Here is a 22,833-nt window from a genome sequence, read left to right as displayed (position 1 = left end):
AGACGAAACCTTGGATGAGAATATCGGATTTTCAGTCAAAATATTGAAAGAATCTCAATCATGGTGGCGTAATGGGAGAAGATAAATTATAATAAAATAACGAGATTGACACAATTTGATTTTCAATAGATAAAATAAAGTGCACCTTTTTGGTTTAAATGAGAACAAATCAAATAAGATTTTGTGGAGATATGCCCCATGCATCAACTGCTAGAAAGCTGACCTACCTAACTTCTGCTAATTAAGCTAGATTATGTAAAAATGGTCTACTGAAAATGTTCATATCTAAGGTAGTGAGTATTTGGTTAATCATTAATTAGTGACTCTCTTCTTCTTCTTTTTATTATTTATTCTTTATTTTTTTACTTTTGATCGTAAACTTTATATTTCTTTTTTGGTACTTTGGAATATTACCGTAAACTTTACAGTATATGTTTCTAAATTCCTCATGTCTAGACAAACAATTAACTCGAAAATTAACTCAAATCTGATAAAATATATATATAAAAAAAAGTGTAAAAATTTGGTGAAAATACTAGAGTCAAAATAATAAAAAACCCATCCAATAATGTAAACTGGTTTTAGTAAGATATATGGAGTAAAATTTAGTGAGGTCAAAATGACCTCACGAGTCACGCGTACCTATGTATCTAGGTTCTTGACTCCACGCTAAAAAACATAAACGACTCTATAAGGAGCCATACCCTTTTCAATGAATAAACAATCCAATTTTAGTCCATCGTGTGTCCATATAGAGTTTTAGGGTACATTATGATCATGATAATCAGAATCGTTTGCTATTTAAGTTCGTTTTGAGCTTTAACCATATCAAAAATCATGTTAATTAGGCATTTTTTTATATGATTTCGGAACACATTTATCTTGAAAAAATGAGTTCCAACCTAGTGTTCCATTCTTATTCTTTTCAAGATAAATATGTTGCAAAACATATCAAATCGTATTTGGTTAACGAAATTTTGGACATAATTAATGTTCTTGACGAGCTCTAAAGCATAATGATTCTGACCATCAAATTACTAGAAAAGAACACAACTGATTGAAACAGAGCCGTCCAATCCATCACTGGAGAGGTCCTGATCCTATGACAAATATACTCTTGTGATACCTTCATCGCAAGTTGTTTCCTATAATTTTGGCCACATCTCAGATCCAAAAATGTAAATCGAACCGTTCATGTTGTTTGGCACAACAATGTCAACAAATTTAACGTGTATGCAAAAAATACAGTAATCTATATCAACGTAAATAAAACATATTTTTCTTGGAAATATTTTAATGGCTAGTACAATTTTGAAAATAAATTTCTAGGCAAACGTGTTTTGTTCATATTGATACCAATATTCCAAGTGTGATCTTCTACTTGGGCAACCAACTCGACGAGCCAAATAAAATGAACTGAACTGATCAGATCAGATGTCTGTTTTAAATCGAAAATGAGACCAATATTCTAATGAGAACGTGCAACAAAGGCCTTGCTGTCCGGGAGCCCTGGAAACAGATATGTCCCAGATATGATCAAGGTATGAATCCGTGAGAAAGAAGATATAACACCTTTACCCTTGTACTTTAACCCTAATCAACTTAACCCCGTGGTGGTTTATAAGCGAAAGTTCAGTGAATAGAGGGCTTACTTGTGAGTAATTATTTGGTGATTTTGGAACATTGCCAGGTAGTGCTCAACACTCTTCTCCATCACATATTATGCGGGATTCATACATTTAATCTTGAGTCCTACATGAATATGTGTTGAAGAGCATTGGGATACCATGTGGTGGTGCCCTCAATGATTTTTACTTGTTCGAGCGTGATACGCTAAAACTTCTAAGAAAAAAAAACCAATTAATGGGGGCACAGGCCCCCACTGGTCCTCATACAACTTCGCCGCTGCTTATCTGTCAAATTCATCAGATACCCTCCTGGTCACTCAGATGCAACAATTGTGCCACCATTTCAAAAAAATATAAAAATAAAAATCTAGAACGGGGTTGTGGGATTGTGCTTGATATCAAAGTATGAGGATGTAACTCTCGCAACGACTTATTTTTAACGATGGTCACCAATGTACTAGCAAAGTGTCACTTTAGTCCTTAAACAAAAAAATTCGTGTCTATTGCATCTCTAACATTTGTAATGCGCTTTAATGTGGTCCATTGAGCACACACCGTTTGGTTTTTCTGTTTAACACGGGATCCCTTCGGCCCGTCCCTTTATTTCTCCCACTTCATAATGTTCCTCGCAATCTCCTATCAAATCTCTCCCTCACCACAATCCACGAACCCTAGGTTCGCCAAGATCAGAACATTCCTCTCCAATAGAAGATTCTGAAAACATTCCAAAACCCTAGGAAGTTGATTCTGTCGAGAAGGTTCGGTTCCTATTCATAGTCAATGCCATTCTAGGGTTTATATTTGCGTATGTTAATTTCTAAGGACACACTTGTTTGTTTATTAGAGGAAAAGAAAGGCTTTTGAAATTTTTTATTGCTTCGGTTTGGTACGTAGTTGGGCCTTTATGATTTTTTTTTTTTTTTTTTGTACACATGTTTTGGCATCCCAAACCGATATTTTTTCGTTTTGTACACATGTTAGTAAAAAAAAACGTGGGAGAAAGGAAACAAACAAAACCCATGTATGAAAAGTGTAAAATATGAAAGCTTCATATCTTCTATCTTGTATTGATGGCAGCCCATGAACTTCTTTCCTGGGTGTGAATAAGTCCATGATGTTTGCATCTTCCCCATGTTGTCGTTGTAGCACATGGTTTGCTCGATTCCGTTATTAGAAAAGCACTCATCTTTTTTTCCTCGTCTTTTACTTGGCCGGTCTATGGTGTGCTCCCAAAGACCAACAGCTACAGCAATGGAGAAATGGAGGGAAAGTGGGGTTTTTTGACAAGGATGATCTTGTGTTAGACATAAAAACCAAATGGTGTGTGCTATGGGAACATCATTTAAACTTTCATGGCAAACGTTGGGGATGCAATAGACATAATTTTTTGTTTGAGACCAAAATGACACTTTGCTAACACATTGGGGACCATAGGTGAAAAGAAGCCCTCTGGCAACTGGATATAGAATGCTTAATTTATTCAGAACTTTTCCCAAGCAAGTGGGATATTTTGAAATATATAAAAGTGGTACTTTAGGAAGTAAATGCGAGGAAATCCGAAGAGGATCAAGTGGAGATACGTCGATGCTAAGTGCCAATAATTAGGGACCTAGTTATGCTTAGGTAGCCAATCAGGGATGAAAGAATTTGTGCATATATATACCCCTTCAAAGCTCACTAGCTAGCTAGCCAGCTAATCTACAAGATTAAGACTTAGACCACAAAGTCCTCTCTCTCTCTCTCTCTCTCTCTCTCTCTCTCCAGCTAATCTGCAAGATTAAGACCACAAAACTCTCTCTCTCTCTCTCTCTCTCTCTCTCTCTCTCTCTGAGCATGGGTGGTACATTTCTTCTGTAGCTTCACTTCCAAAGATTCAAAGGGTTGCATTTTCTTTGAGGTATGTTTCCAACTCCTTTCAATTTTTAACACTTGGTTTTCTTAAGAGCTTTATTTCAAATCTGCATGTCCATTAATTTCGCTTTGGATTCACGTCTACATATATGGTTTATGAGAAGCGAGGAAAATTTCCTTCAAAGTGCTTATAAGGTATAGAAACTCGTCTACCATTGTCAACTGATTCTCAATTGTTTTATTTTTTAGGGCATTAGATAAATAATATCGAAAGATTTTGCTGGACTTGAACATTGTTGTAAGTTTCTTGCCAAATTGGCCGATTTTGTCACTTTCAATTTTTTTTCTTCTTATGTTGATGATTTTAAAATTTTCAAGACGGTGACACTAAAATCTCCATAAATTCCGTTACACCGGCCGCGTGTCCGTTACCATTAATTGTCCTAGCTGTGGATAATAACAAATCCTCTCCCTGGCATCCGGAATTGTTAGGTAGGGAAATATCTTGGTGGGTGCAAATTTTAAGTTATCTTCCCTGCATGATCAAGCTACAGCCCCATTCCTCCAAGTCTTTCTCTGTCTAAATGAGAGCCTCTCTCTACAACCTTCTAAACCCTAGCCGATGCTTCACTTCCCTCCCTTGCCCCATCCTCCCCTGGGGTTTCTACCCTAAATGGAATGGCAGAAGGAGGCTATCCTTTTCCTCCACTCGGGCGTTTTCTCCGTAGGTTTGATTGGAGATCTATCTCGATCTCCTCCTTTCACCGTCCTCCACCCTCGCCCTACCCCTACGCTTCCAACCGCCTCAACCCTCTCATCTTTTCCACCGCTGCACCTCTTCCACCATGTCCTTCATGGAGTCGTCGGTGCTCCGGCCACTGAGGTGCGTCTTGGTTTTGTGGATTAACTTGTTGATGTGGTTGCCGAAGTCCGTTTTGTGCGCACTTGGTCCGCCAGAGTAGGAGTGCTGGAGTCCATTTTGTGCACACTTGGTCCCCCAGAGTAGGAGTGCTAGATTGGTTGGGTGTTGATTGTGAGGTTTTTTTTTCTTTTGCTTTTTGGTTTTTCCTTTTGTGTGACTCTCTCCCCTGCATGGGACTCTCTTACCCTTTGTGGGTGTTAGCTGTTGTTTCTCCTCAGGGATCTCTTGATTCTCTTCTACCATCTCTTAGACCGGTCTATTTTCCTCCGTTCCATTGGAGGGTTTGATGAGATCGAGGTAGATTTTGTGAAGAGGAGTGACTTTTGTATAGCTCATAGTTTTGCTCTTCAAGCTGTGAAAAGTGTTGGTTGTAGAATTTGGGAGTTTAGTTCTCTTTGTGGCTTCTATCTCCCCGTCATAAGGTTAGATGCCTGTTCTGACGTGTTTCTTTACTATCCTTTATAAAATCTTATCCTATCCTTTGACCCCAAAAAATAAATTCAAGCTACATGCAATTATTGATGACAACTTCCAAACATTAGCTAGGATTTCCAAAAGAAGTTGCCACTTCTTGACAAGAAATAGAAAGGAATATTGTAGATTATTCGTATCGAGTAGATAAAGAGTAAGAATTAGTTGCCCTTTTAAAATTTTATGAACAAATCCAATTAATTTTCTCGATTCTGCTGCTTCTTTTTTTGTTTTTTTTGTTTTTTTGATCATGCGATTTTGCTTATTGTTTGCGCTGTTTTTTTGGCGTTATTAGTTATTGTATTCCACCGGAACAATGCTACGGCTCTTTCTAAACTTGTATTAAAAATATTTAATTAGTAGATTATTTTATCAATATCTGGATGAGTCATTAGTTTTAAATCCTTTTTGACACCCAAATTTGCCATAAAATAGTAGTAAAAATACTCCAGGTTGGACTCGTGTGCGGAGCTGGATTTCTTACTCTGACAAAAAAAATGTTAAACTAAAATTTAAAAAAATGGATATTTATTTTTTCCATGTAATTATTTTCTAATTTTTCCTTATTTAAAATTCCTGACCTCACGGACGGCACGTTAAGGTGATTGCCCTTAATTTGTCCTTATCTCACTATTGCACGTGCTTATGATCTTGTGCTTTGTTTGGAGTACTTTATTGCTTTTATGTGGTGTCACACACCTTGGCTTCTAATTAGCTTATTGGATTGCTACGGGTCCGTTCTTGAAAATTCAATTATTTTCTTTGTTTTGTGTGTTTTATTTTGGTTTTTTTAATTTTTGTTAGATTTGCGTTATATTTTTTGGATTAATCATCCATCTCAACGAAATGAGTATAAAATGTTGACCGAGAGAAAAAAAAAATCACTAAAGACGAAAAAAATATCAAACAACTATCTTAATTGTCTAAAGTGTCATCTTATTTGAATTTTTTCAACATCGATCCATATTACAACGGAAAGCTAAACAAAAACTTACCAAAAATAAAAAAAATACCGAAATAAATTTCAGACTTATAAATTTACAAGAATGCATCCTAAGTTGGTTCAAGTCTATCCTCTAATTAGCTGTAATTCCACTTTTTGCCAAACTATATATGAGATACTTTAGGCCAGGGTACAAAAAGACAATTAAATTTCAAATCTGTGAAAGTATTCTGGACCTTTTGGTAGCTAGGGACCCACTTCCTCTCCATATACTATATATATTAGCAAGGTTCTAATTGCTAAATGGTGGCATTGAGAAGGTCAATTGGGTAGATGTCTTCCAAATTTTAGGTTATAAGGTGCAGCCAAGATTTGACTAGGGAAGATCATCTTGACCTATCTAGGGCCCGGCGGCCTAATATTTGCTTGGGTAGAAACAGGGCCGGCCCAAGGCAAGGCCCAATAGGCTGCCGCCTTGGGCCTCGATATATTGGGCCAAAAATGGGACACCACTTTCTAGATAAGTATATATATTTTCTGTGCACAACTATAATACAAATTTTTTTTGTTGTTCTGTGGTAAAGTGTTTGCTCTTCCACATAAGATGTCTGAGTTCAAATCCTGGTAGTATACTTTTTTGAAGTGTCTGTTTGCAAAATGACTGAATATTATAACAATTGCACAAGCCATTAAGGCCAAAATATTTACCATGTTGAAATGTATGAACAAAATGATATATAGAGATAAGTATTTCTGTTTATTATTTTTAAATTAAGAAATTTATGTAGGGCCCCTATTGCACAATTTGACTTAGGACATCCAAATACCTTAAGCTGGTTTTGGGTTGAAAAGAGATTAGGAAAGATAAGCAGAGTAGGAATTCACGGTTAAAATTCTGACGGTCTCTCCCAATTCTTTTGATCATCGATTTTTGTCGTTCTTGAACTTGAACTAAATAATATTTTTACCAAGCACATAAAATGTTTGAGTGCAATCCTTCACTTCTTCTTTTTTTTTTAATCAATTCATTTCATATTAAAGTCCGAAGACATTACATGTAGATTTCATCAAAAGATACAAGAATGAACCAAAGGTCCAAAATTACCGAGACATCAACACAGACACCCCTTGCCGAAGCAAGACCAGCGGATGCCAGATGAGAATCAATCTAGGTGTAGATAGTAGAGAATCTCAAACGAACCTCAGCTCAAACCCGAGAAAGCACATATGAAATCTGAACGGCAACGAGGCCATGAAAAATTATGTAAACTCTTCAATTTAGCTTATTTATAATGAGTAATGGGTTTTGCTAGTCATTGCCCAGTGGGCAGCTCCTCGGTACAGGGTAATTCCCACAACTGTTCCGAAAAGTACAATTTATCAGTCTTTTACTTTTTTGTATTCTTTTTTTCTGTGAACCTATGAGACACTAGCTGTCATATTTTTAAAAATGCCAATTTTAACCTTAGAACATATATATTATTTTATTTGAACTTTGAAAAGAACTCAGCTACTTTTTATTTTTCAGATGGTGCTTTGCACCCCGATTTTACTGCTTTTTTTTTTTTTAACTTGGACCCGATTTTAGTTCTCAATCCAATTTTTTGGAGCCCACTCTAAGTCTCATAAAAAAGATCAGATCTCAGCTGTTTATTTTCGTAAAATATTTTTATGGATCCCTGTAAAAAATGAACTCAATCAAATATCAATAAGAACTTTTTGAAATTGGATTGTTTGCCCTACAAATTTTGAAAAAATTATTTCTGATATTCGATTGAGCTGATTTTTTTTACTGAACCCCATAAAAAAATTTAAGAAAAATAAACAGTTCAGATTATCTTAAGAAAAATGAACACTTCAAATCATTTTTCAAAAAATTTATGCATGAGCTGTTTATTAGAATATGTGTGCAAAGACCTTTTATCATCTTAAGATCTAGTCTACGACTCTTATAGTCTTTTTGAACTTTAATGAAGGCCGTTTATCTGGCTTGTTGACTTTGATCGTTTAAATTAATGCATGATTTTCCACTTAACCAAAAAAAAAAACCACACCGACCTTTTCTTTTTTTTTTCTGTGGTAGCAGAGCACTCAAAGTTTTTTTTTTTTTTTTGAAAAGAGTCATTCATGCAATACAAGTCCATTGGGCAAACAGATTCCAGAACAGATACAGGAAAGAACCAAAGTAACCTAAACGTCGATCTTAGGCATCTACCGCCGAAGCAGGCCTAGCGATAACGCCGGTACATAAGAACCAATCTTGGTCTAAATAACAAAGGATTTAAAGATATCCACAGCTCAAACCCTAAACAAATAAATATCGCTGAAATCTTAAGGCAAATTTTAAACCCTTGTTTCTGGCAGCATTTCGAAAGCCTATGTGAGGCAGTAAAAACTGAGTACAAGCAGAATAAAGTAAGGAAAATGAAAAAGGAGGGAAAAGGAAAAAGGGTTGCAGGAAAAACGAGGGAAAATGATTGCCTGTTGCCGCCTAAGAATTGCTTGGTAGTATTGTAATTTAAAATCGAAATAGGGCTACCATTGTCTTTTTAATGCAAACCTTTAAGCTATTTACACTGTCATATTTACTGTGCATTTCAGGGACAAGTGTCAAAATTATAACCCTTTGGGACCCATATCTAGAATGCCCACTGGGCAATATGCAGCAAAACCCTTTTTTCATTAAGAGTGTTGTAGTGATTTAAATTTTAGTTGAGTTAAGGTGATCAAGTATAGTCTGATAAAAAAAAAAAAAAAGGTGATCAAGTATAGAATTTGTAGTTAAAGAGAAAATTTCAGAAATTTGTCAGTTATACTTAAGAAATCATACTTGCACCCCTAATATGATTATCATATTTATTCCTATATCCTCACATTACACCCAAATACCACGTTGTGTGTATATGTAATATATATTCCCTTCCATTTGATTTGAGGTTAAAAAGATTCCTCATTTCTTACGGGCAGGTAAATCCATCCCCATCCTAGGCGGAGATGGTTGCACCCAAGAATTATCCAGTTGGAGTTCGGACTGAGTTGTGTCCGTGTGATATTTTTCAGGTTTTAGAATATGACAAAACCCGTCCCGCCCCGCCTCTTGCCATGCCTACCCCCAAGGTTGTTTTTGCCCACTCACCCTTGATGAGCCTTGCAATACCTTGTACTTTTTCCTCTCTCTCTCTCTCAATAAATATGGGGTGTTTTGGCTAAATAAGCTACTTGGATTATTTTTTTAGTCTTTATTCAATTTTTTTTGCATTTATTAGTTTGGCGTCAATTTTTTATGAATTAATGGTTTGTCTCGACGAAAGGAATCAAAAAATTAAAAAAAGTTAGTACAAACATATATTTTTTTTTTGAATAGAGACAAAAATCAGTTAAAAAGCCAGATTTTTCGACTTCGTTCAAAAAAAATTTGAGTTTGGATTATAACTTTTTAAATTTTTTGATTCCTCTCGTCGAGACGAACCAATAATCCTCAATAATTTGACGCGAAACTAACAAATGCGAGATCTTTTTGAGAAAGAGACAAAGAATAACACCCATATATGTGTATAGCAGCACTCTCCTCCGTATCTTGTGATCTGCGCGGTCAATTTTGAAGATACTTTTGAAGGAGGTATTGAAGATTGCGATAAATTTGGGTTGCAGACTTGCAGTTTCCGTCTTCGATCTCTACTCGATCTCGATCTCGATCTAGTGTCAGTTTTGTCCAATTTGATTGGCTTTCTCTCACGTGAGTTTCTTCTTCCGAGTACAACTCTCCAATTACTTCATCACATACGAACACACATAGTTAGTACTCCAGCATTCATATGTCTCTCTTTGAGTCTCTGCACACAAGACGAAAACCATTACGTATAACATGGGGTATTATTACCGTACTATCAATATGTTTGTCCGTGCGAAATCTTTTCTACGTTTTTTTTTTGAACAGCGAATTTTTTTATTAATTTTTGAAAGATTACAAAGACAGTAAGGAGAAAGGCAACGGGTGTACATCCGAAATTTAAAACCCTTAGATTGATAAGATGCCAACCAAAGAAACACCCTAAGAAGCCTAATTACCTAGATAAAATAATACTCACAAAACATAGCCCAACACTTAAAAAGGCCTAAGGGCCAAGATAAAACAGTAAGCACAAATGGAACGCATCTTAAACGCCTAAAAAGCCTAAAAGCCCAAATAAAAGAGGGTAAGCCAAACATTATTCTTTCGCGATTACTCTCGAGACAGATAATGATGTAAAAATTTGAATCAAAAGTAGTAATGATGTGTTTGAAATTTGTGAAAAGCAAGTGAAAGGAAAAGAAAATAATGGAGAAGGAAATTGTGAGAAATTTTACTATTCCTAATACTATATTTGGTCATTTTCTCTTCCTTTTCCTCTCAAACCAAACAAGGGAGGGTAAAAATTGTAAATTTTTCTTTTATGTTTTTTTCCTTCTTTTCCTATGAGTTCCAAACAAATCTTATGAAATACTCCATAGAGAACAAATAAAAAGATCACGTCGAAAAATCACGAAAAACTTATGGCAAAGGGCTCTAGTACTCTACGATCTAGACCTGTCAATGGACCGAAGTGAATCTGAATCCGACAAATTCAAATACGATAATGCTCGAATCCAATCGGAATTCAAACTTCATAAATTTGATAGACTAGCCACTTTCTCTGCGGATGCAGAGGAGATCCCAATGGCATTTTATGTGTGCGTATGCTAATGGACATACTGCTAAAAAAACATCATTTTGTAGTATTTCCTTATAAATGGGGGTAAATATCACTGACACCCCTCAAGGTTTTCCTCAAGTACAAATGCCTCCTCCATGTTTAGGAAATGATTTTCAACCCTCAGAGGTTTGGTTCTGCATTTCAATTACATCCAAAACTCAAACCGTTGCGCAACAGTTAAAGTATTTTTTTATGGTTTGTTGAGATGTCAACTGTTAAAACTTTCAAAATGCCCATTTTAACTATCAACAAACTATGGGTACAACATCTAGTGCACATCGAATTGTGTGAAACTTACCTCGCGGTCCCACAAATGATCAAAGTTATTCAATTTGTTTAAAACATTTTCTTTACGAGTCCATACAAAAAATCAGTAAAGACTTGATCAAGTCATTCAAGTTTTGGTCCCTACCAAAAAATTGAATGGCATCATTTATGTGGGCCTTTCAAAAGTTTTAACAGTTTGACATACGTGTTGAGTAATGTTTGGGTATAATTCAAATGCAACACCAATTCTCAGGGGGTCGAAAATTATTTTCCAAACATGAGGGGGCGTCTGTACTTAAGGTAAAAATAAAGAAAAAGAAAAGATCACTAAAGACTATTTAGATTCGTCTTTAAGGCCGTCATATTTACATTTGTTTCAATTTTGGTCCATATCTTTTGCTTTTTATTTCAACACGAGAGAATGATTAATTACAAAAAAAATTGCTGACAAATAAAAAAAAAAAAAGCAGTATTTCACTAAACATGGATTGCCTTTAGCAATAATGAATTTAGTGCAAACCTACCATTGTTTAAGCTTGTCTTCTGTTTTACGTGTGTTGAATTATCTCAGTTCTTGTTATTTTATAACCCTGAGAGATGCCAACACAATTGCTCTGAGGTAGAATCCGTTAGATATATGTGAGGAAGTGACTTGTCTAGAAATTTATGAAAAACATGGACTAAAAAAGCCCATGTAGTTTAACAAAAATGCACCCTAAGCCTCCCAATTGGGGTCTTTCTAGATTAGAGTATAAACTAAAATTAAAATTAAAATTAGAAATTGTAAATGATGATTAATTTTTTTTTAATCATCATAAATAATCAATAAAGGCGCCGATCAAGGGAAAAAAAAATACACAACCAATAAAGGCTACATATATCCAAAATCCAGAGCCTTCCCTTGGGAAAATCGATCTGCAACTTTTTTGGGGTAGCCATGTGAATTGGGTTTGGTCTCAACAAGTAACGTACAGTACAGTACAGTGACGATACCCACAGAAGGAAGGGAAAATTCCACACAGGGACCAGAGAACTCCTTAAACAGAGAAATACCAGAACAAAAGAAAATGAAAAAATGGAAATGGAGAACGCTGATCACTAAAAATTTCACCAAAACGCTGCCTCAGATGTGGCCACTTATTTGTCGAAGTGAACGCCAAACCTCCTCAAAACTGCGCGATCTCAACAGATCACCCTCTTGAGACTTCCATTAGAGTCGAAGGAGGTGGATCAGACCCTCCATCATTGTCACCGATGGAGGTTGGATAGTGGAGGCTGCAAAGGGCTTCGAAAAGACGAGGTCACGAGCTAAGGGAAATAGGCAAGAACAGAGAGGGAACCCATCCAGAACGATCGTGAAAGGAGATGGGGGTGGGTTTTGAAAGGAGGAGGCGAGGAAAGCGGATTTGGACCAGAGGAGGGAGGTGGGTTTAGCAGGACAATTTGCTCTTGCTTTCAATCATGGCTTTACATTGCGTTCTTGATCTTGGCTCTCACAAACTTTAGGTGGTTGCAGGAATGACAACGGGGCGAGGCGAGTTTTTTATACCCCGACCCGAAAATTATTTTTCGGGCCCGATCAGGTTTTTTTGTACCCGCGTTCCCACCTTGCCCCGTAAAAATTAAAAAAAATTAAAATATAAATAAAAAAGTAAAAAAAAATGCTAAATAAAAATAAAAATTATCCAAAAAAATAAAACTTTTTTAAATTATTTTTGTATCTTTTGTATTGCCGTTTTATCTAAACTTTTAATTACAATCAATATTTTAAATACTTCATTCCATTTCTTTATGTGTAGAATTTATTATAAATATTTTAAGAAAACTTTTTTAAAAAATCCACTAAACACCAATAAATATCAATTTTTATTTAATTTTTAAATTTAATTAGGCTACTTGACAGTGAAGAAACATTGTTTTTTGGATTAATGCTAAAAAAATGAAAGGACATGTATATAAGTATATATACATATATATATATATATATATATATAAATACGTCGGGTCAGGTTTGGGGCGGGGCACTTTCGCCCCGAACCGGGAGGGTTTGAAAATTTTTACCCCAACCCGATACCCGAAAAATGGGGTGGAAAACCCGCCTCATTCAGGGCGGGGCGAGGCAGGTACAATTGCCATCCGAGGTGGTTGACGTGTTTTTGAAAGACACTTTCACATTCGTGCTTCTGCTCGTGTACGCACACATGCATTATTGTGACTTAGAGATAAACACATTTGCCCAATTTTATTTTTGTAAAAGAGATGTCAAAATCTGCTACAACCATCGACGGGTGGTGGCCTGATTTTGCACCGACGGCACGCAGGGACCACACTGGATCTTGCATGGATGATTCGAGCCATTCAATAATTTAAAAAAAAAAAAGAAAAAGGTGGCTTCGTGAGAAATCAGTTCAATCCGTTATGTGTAGGTGCTTGTGTAACGCCCCAGTTTTTCAAGGAATTTCGGAGGCAATAAATAAATAAAAATTTATTGAAATAACTTCAGAGCGACTCTAGTCTTGATACAAATCCTGAGCATACTCGATCTCTGCCCCTGGTATTCCTCCAGTGTCCAACTGATTCTCCATTGAATCCTGCACCATTTGGCAAATTGATCGCCGAAGTAACCAATTTACCAGAATACAGACGTGAGTGATAAATCACCCAGTAGAATAATCTAACCCAACCACCCCTCTTACCTTATAGCTAGCATGTAACAATATATTATCAATGCAGAAAGTAGAACAGGAGTAACACACATAATTTTACTCATTACTGTCCGATGGCTTGACAACAAGGAAAAACTTGTTATGCTCGGACCATAACTAGGGTTTGCCTACTGTAAACACCACATCAAGATCACCACTGGACTCCCGCCAGTTCTATCATCACAAAACTTCACTGGACCACTTGTCCGGTTTTATCATGAAAATATCACTGGACCACTCGCCAGGTTTTATCATCACAAAATATCGCTAGACCACCCGCCAAGTTTTATCATCAAAATATCACTGGACCACCCGCTAGGTTTTATCATCACAAAATATCGCTGGACCACCCGCCAGGTTTTACTGTCACAAAATATTGCTGGACCTCCGCTAGGTTTTATCATCAAAAGATCACTAGACTATCTACCAGGTTTTATCAACACAAAACATCTCTGGACTACCTACTAGGTTTTATCATCACAAAATATCACTGGATTACCCGCCAGGTTTTAAATCATCACTGGACAACCCGCCAATTTCAAATCACATTACTGGACTACCCGCCAGTTTCGAATCTCTTCACACAATTCGCCTGCAGGCATCTTCTAACATCTCTTTTTCCTAAACAACCATGGCCTAGTAACGTCTAAGTGAAACCCTACTCGTAAGTCACCTCATGTCTCTAGGGTCCAATCTAGCACAATGAATCAAGAGTCGGAACAGTATACAAATAATCACAATGATAACTGAAATAAACAATAAGCGTAGAAATCACATAACTTTTTATGAATGGGTCGTTACCCTTAATCTTGTATGTCCAAGAAGTAATTAATAATACAAGAAACTTTTATCTAGTTATTAAAAATAATAATAATAATAATAATAATAATAATAGTTTGGTTTTAAAAAAAATTCAATAGGCCTAGGCTTTTATTAGTTTCATTTAAGAATTTATATAGATTAACAACCATAATAAATGCAATAATAGATAAAAATATTGAAATAAATAGCATGACCTTAAAAAGGAGTCCTACGATCCTACGTATCATGTTTGGGTATCAAAAATCGAGTCCGCAGGGTCGCGTGATTATTTTAAATATAGGCATTACCAAAAATTACCAAAAGTAACATAATTAGGTAATAAATAAATTAATGAATAAAATATATTGAGATTAACAAGGTTTTATCTTAGGAGTATAAGGAGTCTAAAAAAATTATCCAGGTGTTAAACACGTGGTTCATGAGGTCGCAAAGTGATTTCGATTGAAAACTTTGTAAAATAAATAATAAATAGATAATAAAAAATACATGAAATTAACAAGATATCATCTTTGATGTGCGAGGAGCTTAGGAAAAATAGTTCGGGTGTCAAAAATATTGTTTGGAAGGTCGCAAAATGGTTTCGTACGTTTTTTTTATTATTGAAACCGAGGGAAGTTTGCGGTGGGGAGGTGCTGCCTCAAGGTTTGACTGGGTCAACCTTGCGACGAAACAGTCAGCCGCAAGGTTTTGACTGGTCCTTGCGGCCCACAGATTGCGGCCGCAAGGTGCAACACAATTTTGGTTTTTTTTTTTTTTTCTCACGGTTTTTGATGCATGGACCTCAGGGGAGCTATGGTTAGGCCTAAAAATGAATGAATATACTTAGAGAATGGATGAGAAGGATTATAATACCTCGATTGGATCGAATTGATTCTCAAACCGAAACTTGAATTTTGGAGAAGAAAACTTCTGGTTTGATGACCGGGGAACCTTGGGACCGAATTGGGTGATGTTTGGGGATGCTTGGAGTTGTGGGGAGCGATTGGAACGGTTGAATTGGGTTTCGGTTGGGTCTTGGTACAAAACCCACTTTTCTTTCTCTTTTTTTCTCTCTCTAAAACTTCATAGCTTGGAGCTTGAGTTGGCTTCTATTGTCTCTCATTCTGACTAAATGCAGTGTGGGAAAATGGTTGTGTGCCCGTGGTCAATGGGGTAGGGTATATATAGGTGAATTTTGGTGGAGGAGGGCAAGATTGGATTAAATGGAGGTTGGATTCATGTGATTTAAAGATGGACGAAATAGGGCCAGGTTCGAGGTCAAATAGGGAAGGAATTAAATTCGGACTTTTTATGGTGGTGAAGGAAATTTTTGGTTTTTTTTTTTTTTTTTGGGGGGGGGGGGGGGGGGGGAGAGAGAGAGAGAGAGAGTTATTGTTGGAGAGAGAGGGAGCTATATATGAGAGGGAGAGAGAGATATTGCAGGAGAGAGTGAGGTGAGGAAGATGGAGAAATGTGCGTGCATGCATGCATGTGTGTGAAAAAAAAAATGCATAAAACTATATTGTATTTGCATGCAAAAATAAGACTTTATAATATTATTAAAAATAATAATTTAGACTTAATAATGTCGACGCTAATATTATTACAAAAAACAAGGTTGAAAATTCGGGTTGTTACAGTTTGATCCAATCTTTCCATTTTTTATCCAATCTTTCAATTTTTGTCAATTTTTCAAAAATAAAAAATTGGATTAAATATCTATATTTATCGGATTGAACTGATTTTTATGAGTCCGCTCGATTTTTTAAAAACAATTATTGAACAACACAGATTATTTGTGCGGGATTCATAGTGAACCCTGCGTGCCCGTCAATACGCAAAATCGGGGTCACCACCCATCGGTTCCATTGAAACCGAGAGAGAGAGGGAGAGGGAGAGAGAGGCGTCTACCAAGCGGCCAGCACCACCACCACTACCTAGGCCTTCGTGTTCCTCACCCTCCACGTTACTTTTCCCTCTCCATTAAAGCAGCTGCTGCTGCTGCTCTTTCTCTCTCTCCGGTTTCAATGGAGGGGGCCTCCCTCCACCCTGTTGTGCTTTACTACGAACGATCGCTTTCTCTCTTGGGAGTAGAGTCTCTCTCTCTCTCCCTCAAGGAAACACACACGCAGAGCTACTTTTATTAGCTACAGAATATAGTTCGTACCGGTGTGTGCTCTAATTATATCACGGCATTTTTTTGTTGCCTGGCTGGGTGGTTGTGGTTCGATTCCTGCTTTTATTCTTGTAGAGTAAATGTTGATCATTAATGCGCTTCATAATGCGCTTCAAAATTACTCCACTATCAAGTTGGAAAGAGATTATTCTCTGGTCATTACAAATGAAGCCTTTTTAAAAGAGGTTCGCCCATTGGTCTTCCACATTCTACTTTCCTTCGTTTTTAAGCTGTTGTCAAAACAAACAAAAAAAAACTAAACTGAACAAAAAAAGCTGTTGTCAATTGCATTTACCCAATTGGGTTTTTCCTCTGGTACTAAAATTTAACCAGAATTTTACAGATTTAGGTGATGCATTTAAATTCGGCCACTTGGGTTTTTGAAATTCAGTTTTTACTTGTATTTTTTTCAATTTGTAAACTGTGGCTTTTGTGGTACAGCTTTTAATTGACCGTTAAGCAAAATTAATTGAGATTTGTACTACGCATTTCAATTCCATCAAATTTTCCGCTTTCCAAAACTGGGTTTCTGAAATTCTTGTGCATATACCCATCTCTTTTGCAGAGGAATAGCAGCTTTGAGAGAAAGCAGAAAAACACTACACCCTCGTAGAATAGGGCTGAGGCTGCTGCGTCTTTGTCGCTCGTGCGCTGTAAAATCTCTCCCTTGAAACCCACAAAACCTCTAGGCCTCAAACGAGTGTCAGTACCCTCCCCATCACTGATCTAAACCAGAAGTTTGTGTTGGTTGGTTGTTGGAGTTTTTAATTTCGGTTTCACACGACTCATCTACCTTTCCTTGTACCGCCATCTTCTCTCTCTCTCTCTCTCTACAATGTCAACCCTACAAAATATCACTGGCTCGGTACAAAGGATTTCAAGGGGTTCTAACTTCTGGGTCTGCCTTGTATTGACGTGTTAGTAACATAGAAAATATATAAAGGTTGACCCAAAAATATATATATGTATAAAGATTGGCATTGGAGGGGTATTCAGAGACCACAATAATAGGGAGGCCGGTGATACTGTTGGGATTCTGTTGATGCTTCACATTGATCTCGAGGTACACAGCCTCTGAACCTTGAATCTTTGATCTCTGTGTTTGTTTCCCGATTTGATTATTGTATTACTGCTATTGGTTCCCCGTGTATTGGGATCTTGATAGTTGGTTTAAAATATGTGGATAAATGGACTGGGTACCTCGTATTTGGCCTGGTTTGTAAGTGTGTGAATGTTTAATGTTTCAGTGGCATTGCACATGTGGACTAGTTCAGCTCTTCTTTTTAAACATAGTTTAAGTGAGTGAAACCCGGTCCGTGCCTTGAGGCCTTTGGTGGGTATACAAGAGGTTCGTGGTTTTGCTTTGGTTTTTGCCGGAGGAACGAAAGAGGGGTTGAATGCGGAACTCTGGTATCGAAACTTTCGTTTAGACATGCCGGGTTCTGATGAAGGAGACGAAGTTTTCTTCGATTCGGCGGAAAATTTGTCATCTGAAGAGTCTGTGGTTGTGAAAGAGGATTTGTTTTGTGGTAATGTGGGTTATGAGATTTGGTTGAAGGAGCCAAAGAGCGTTAAGGAAAGACGAGCTGGTTTTCTACGCGAAATGGGTTTTTTTAATGGAAAGGAGTCAGAAGTGATGGGAGTGGAAAGGATTGCAGAATGCAGTGGAGCTGTCTCTAGTTGTTGTGTATCGTCAGTTGATGGTGAAGAGGAGCAATTGGAATGTAGTAGTAGGGAATTGAACGGCGAAGCCAACTGTGCTTCTGATGAATTAGAGCAGGAACAGATCAACAACCCCAATTTAGATTTTGAAAAGGAAAATGATTCAGATTTACTTCATTCTCCTCTTAAAGACCAAAAGAAGTTCGATATGGATAAAATGAAGTTTAGGAGTTGGTGGAAACAGTTCATGGCCAAGAGGAAGGTAACTAAGGTGTCTAAGCCAATTGCTGAAACACCAAAGGTGAACAGAATGAAGGTCAGGCAGAACAAGAAGAGATGTAAGGAGTTAAGTGCAGTTTACCTTGGACAAGAGATCCGGGCTCACGAAGGCCTTATTTGGTCTATGAAATTTAGTCCAGATGGCCATTATTTAGCAAGCGGTGGTCAAGATGGGGTTATTCGCATTTGGCGTGTTAAGCAGTCCGATGCCCATTTCAAAGGTTTAAATGATGAAGGCAAGCACAGTTTGGGAAGGAAAAAGGCGAGTCCTCTATCTGTTGTGATTCCTGATAAGGTCTTTCGGATTGAGGAGTTGCCATTGCAAGAGTTTTATGGGCATACAAGTGATGTCTTGGATCTAGCTTGGTCCAAATCTAATGTGAGTTATTGCTTCCAAAACTTTTCAAATTTTCTGTTACTGAATTTAGGAATTTAATGGAATTTTTGTTGATAAGCAAGGTTGGCTGTTTGTTGCAGTGTCTTCTTTCCTCATCGAAGGATAAAACTGTCCGTCTTTGGCAATTGGGCTGCGATGAATGTCTTGGTGTTTTCCAACACATTGACTATGGTAAATAGTAAATACTAACTTGATATATTTTTGATATCTTCTTATAGATATAGTGAACTGTCTGTTAAATCCATTGCCTTTTTGGTTATTAGAATTGTTGACGTATTCTTCCTTTTTGGGTGTTTCAGTGACATGCATTCAGTTCAATCCTGCTGGTGAAAATTACTTCATCACTGGATGCATAGATGGGAAAGTTAGAATTTGGGGAGTGTCCGAGGAACGAGTTGTTGACTGGGCTGATGTGCGAGATGTAGTGACTGCCATATCTTACCACCCGGATGGCAATGTAAGAGTTAAAGTATTTCATCATAAGCTTCTAGTAAGCTTTCTTACAGCTTATAGTTCATTATGTGGTGCAAAATTGATGATTGTTGCGGTTTCTTTTTTGAAATCAGGGTTTCATAGTGGGTTCCATAACGGGCACCTGTCGCTTCTATGGAGTATCAGGTACATAGTTTTTTTCTAGTTTAGACTCTTGGTAGCTATTGTCCATAATTTTGTACTTTTTGAGTGCTTAATCTGTTTTTCTTGGTTGTACAGATAACAATCTCCAGTTAAATGCACTGATTAGTTTCCGGGGTAGAAAGAAATCCTCCTGCAACAAAATCACCGGCATTCAGGTTTTACTCTTTGAATCTCACTGCTATTAAATTGGTTCTTAAAGTGATCTCACTTGTGTATACTGTATTGACATGGTCTAATTCTTGCAGTTTACCCATGAAGATTCTCAGAGAGTAATGATAACATCGGAAGATTCAAAAGTTCGTATACTCGATGGTGTTGATATTGTCCACAAATATAAAGGTACTAGAGTGATTGTCCGTTATTCTGGCAACTTTCAATCTGAAACCTGATTACCATTTCAGTTTCGTCTTTATCATAAGTTGTGTGGAGTTTTAGATCCGCTACATCATTATTTGACTGATTAAAATGTGTGATGGAATCAATCATAAGGATGATGTAGCTTCAATTTATATTGTGATCATTTTCTTCCAAGTTTATTTTTTAGTCATGTTCAAGGGTCTTCAAGTATGTATTGGATGCAAAATACCTCCTTTATGCCTGAAGTGGCCTTCCTTTTCCTTCTAAAATGGGCTTAATTCTGTGTGTAGGTTCATTTCAGTGTAGTTTGGCCACTAGTTGATATCTAATGCAACCATAGTAGTATCCTAAGCTCAAATGAACGTCTTATAATTATTGCTTGTTCCTGGTTCCAATTGTGTCCTCGGCAGATTCTGTATCATAAGCTCAAATGAATTGTCTTATAATTATTGCTTGTTCCTGGTTCCACTTATGTCCTCGGCAGATTCTGTATCTACCCTGGGATCATATTTGTTTTTGTCTAGACAAGAATTAGATATCCTTGCTTCTTCGTAGTTAATCTCTGTCAAACATTATTTCCTTTTCCCATGCACCGTAAGTTATTTTATGCAAAGCCCTATCTATATCACTTTCAGGTCTCACTTGTTAATGAAAAACTGTCGTTTGGGCATTTTGAAATTCATGCACTTTTCTATGGATGTGATCATCTTTACAATATTGTTTCATGCATAAAGTCAGATGAGTTCCTGAGGTGTGATTCGTGAACCTGATTATTATATCTTTCTGCACGTTTAACCGAGTACTCAAACTAACTATCTAAAGGTGTCCCAACCTTTTACTAATATAACATCTCACCCATACATTGTATCCACACTGGTTAAATAAATTTTATGAAGTTACGTATACATCGGCCTGCACAGCTGCATTCACGGAGGGTGAAATCTCTTATTATTTACGTTCATAGGTGGATTTATCTTCTTGTTTATGTGTACTTTGGATAATGTGCAATCAATAAGTACAATGTATGTTAACTGGGATGTATCTGTATTATAACTACTGTCTTTAACATCAAAGCATGTGCCTTCAATACTTGTGTAGTTTTCTATTATGGATAGTCTTGCGTCCTGAGTATGGGATTTTATTTTACTATGGCAGGCCTTGCAAAGTCAGGAAGTCAAATGTCGGCTTCATTTACTTCAACCGGAAAGCACATAATATCCGTTGGGAAGGACTCTCGAGTGTATATTTGGAACTACGATGACCCTTGTATCTCATCATCGAAACAAAGAAATTATATCCGCTCATGCGAGCACTTCTTATTAGAAGGCATCTCACTAGCAGTGCCTTGGTCAAGCCCAAAATTAAAGTACAAGGGTTTGGATACAGACCCGATGCAAAACCACCGGGACGCTTCCTCATGGAGGAGAGACTCTTGGCGGTTCTCTCTCTCCAATTGGTTCACCTCCATCGATGGCTCGTTCAGAAGCAATGCGACGTGGCCGGAGGAGAAACTCCCTTTGTGGGACCTACCCGTTGAAGAGTATGATCATGTGCAGCTTGGGAATGGCGATGTTGAAGCTCTACCGGGAGCATGGGGCCTTGTGATAGTCACAGCAGGTTTGGATGGAATGATCAGGACATTCCACAATTACGGCTTGCCGTTTAGGATTTAGTATTTCCAATAGATGGAATTTAGAGCTAACCCATACGCAATTCGCTCGTGTTCTTTAGGCCTTGATGATGTTCTGTCGTTATTCATGTTTTGTAATATGTACATCCCAAGCACATACATTTGTAACAGTAGGTAGAGTTTTTTTGTTTGGGTTTGGGATTTACCATGTTCATGTAGCCTAGGGATCTTAATCAACTTGTTTTCTTGTTCATGAATTTGTATGATAGAGGACTATTGGAAATGCAAAATGTCACAAGAAATTGCAATTGTTGATTTAATTAATTAATGTTATTGGCTCCTACATTGTTTTGACCATTTTTTGCTGCTCATCATTTTTGTCCAGAAACTTTGAAAAATCTAACTCAATAGATTGTCTTTGAAGAACAATGAAAGTGCAAGATGCAACCCCAAAAGGTTTGTCCAAGTGGGCATAATAAAGTAAATAAGTATTTGTCCTTTATGAGGTCGCATGTTCGAATTCCACCGATGACAGACATTCCAAACCTTTGGACCACTGAAGGATTTGTCCAACCGTTAACTTCAGGGTCCCGAAATTAGTTGAGATGCGGACAAACTGGCCTGGACATTGGTTATAAAAAAAATTAAAGTGTAAGATGCATGGGGAAACATATGCATCTCTTGATGTTTCTCCGTTGAAGCATTGCAAAGTTCATGGTTTTGTGCTCATTAGAAGCATCACAAAAATCATCACCAGGAACCCCTCTTGCTCTTTCATTACGTCTTTCTTTTGGGTCCCTGAAGTAATGGAAAGAGAAAAAGGAAAGGGGTAGAGATTTTAATACTCTTTATATGTATATGCTCTTTATATTTTGTCAACAGGCTTGTAGTCCAAATGGTAATTTCTCACCTCTTTCACACGAGGGTTTGATTCTCGTTAGGAGCGCGAATGCTTGGTGGTACCCCCTTCTCCATTTCCTAAAGAGTAGATTACATATCTTTTGAGTGACAAAAAAAAAAATACTAATACGAAAATTTTATTCACATAAAACTATAACGTAGATAAATAAAAAGAGTGCAGAAGATACAAAGAGACCTAAAAGAATCAATTCGCACAAGAAACATTACGTGCGGTATTTTGTTTTCTTTTTGATTTTGAGAGAATTTCAAAGTAACACCTGACCTTTCAACTAATATCCATATACCCCCTCTTTTTTTCAAAGTTTTTCAATTGACTACATGAACATAAAGCACTAAATCTCTAAATTCTTTTTTTTTTTTTTTTTTGATCCACATTCTGAATTCATTCCATATCTCCCAAAGATTCATCAATAAGCTGATTTGTGCGTTCTTGAAAATAGAGTACAAGTTGCCA

At 37.0% G+C, this 22,833-nt stretch overlaps 1 protein-coding gene across 5 annotated transcripts; it reads left to right on the top strand.

Annotated features, from left to right (window-relative positions):
* The first annotated feature begins 3,363 nt into the window (after positions 1 to 3,363).
* Positions 3,364 to 21,801, top strand: LOC131304008 (uncharacterized WD repeat-containing protein C3H5.08c). 5 transcript variants are annotated; one of them, XM_058331103.1, is made up of 9 exons: positions 3,364 to 3,525; positions 17,063 to 17,560; positions 17,745 to 18,817; positions 18,916 to 19,006; positions 19,135 to 19,292; positions 19,402 to 19,453; positions 19,547 to 19,626; positions 19,717 to 19,810; positions 20,984 to 21,801. In XM_058331103.1, the coding sequence occupies exons 3-9, from the start codon at positions 17,930 to 17,932 to the stop codon at positions 21,499 to 21,501; spliced, it is 1,881 nt and encodes a 626-aa protein (XP_058187086.1). In that variant the 5' UTR covers positions 3,364 to 3,525; positions 17,063 to 17,560; positions 17,745 to 17,929; the 3' UTR covers positions 21,502 to 21,801. The 5 variants fall into 5 exon arrangements, with proteins under 5 accessions (XP_058187086.1, XP_058187082.1, XP_058187085.1 ...); XM_058331099.1 differs by having other exon boundaries at positions 18,898 to 19,006; XM_058331101.1 differs by lacking the exon at positions 3,364 to 3,525 and adding an exon at positions 9,461 to 9,551 and having other exon boundaries at positions 18,898 to 19,006.
* The last annotated feature ends 1,032 nt before the right edge of the window (positions 21,802 to 22,833 follow it).

This window comes from Rhododendron vialii, chromosome 10a (genome assembly GCF_030253575.1).
Source record: "Rhododendron vialii isolate Sample 1 chromosome 10a, ASM3025357v1".
Classification (NCBI taxonomy): domain Eukaryota; kingdom Viridiplantae; phylum Streptophyta; class Magnoliopsida; order Ericales; family Ericaceae; genus Rhododendron; species Rhododendron vialii.
Note: the sequence above shows the minus strand (reverse complement) of the source record. Positions and strands in the feature narration are given on the sequence as shown.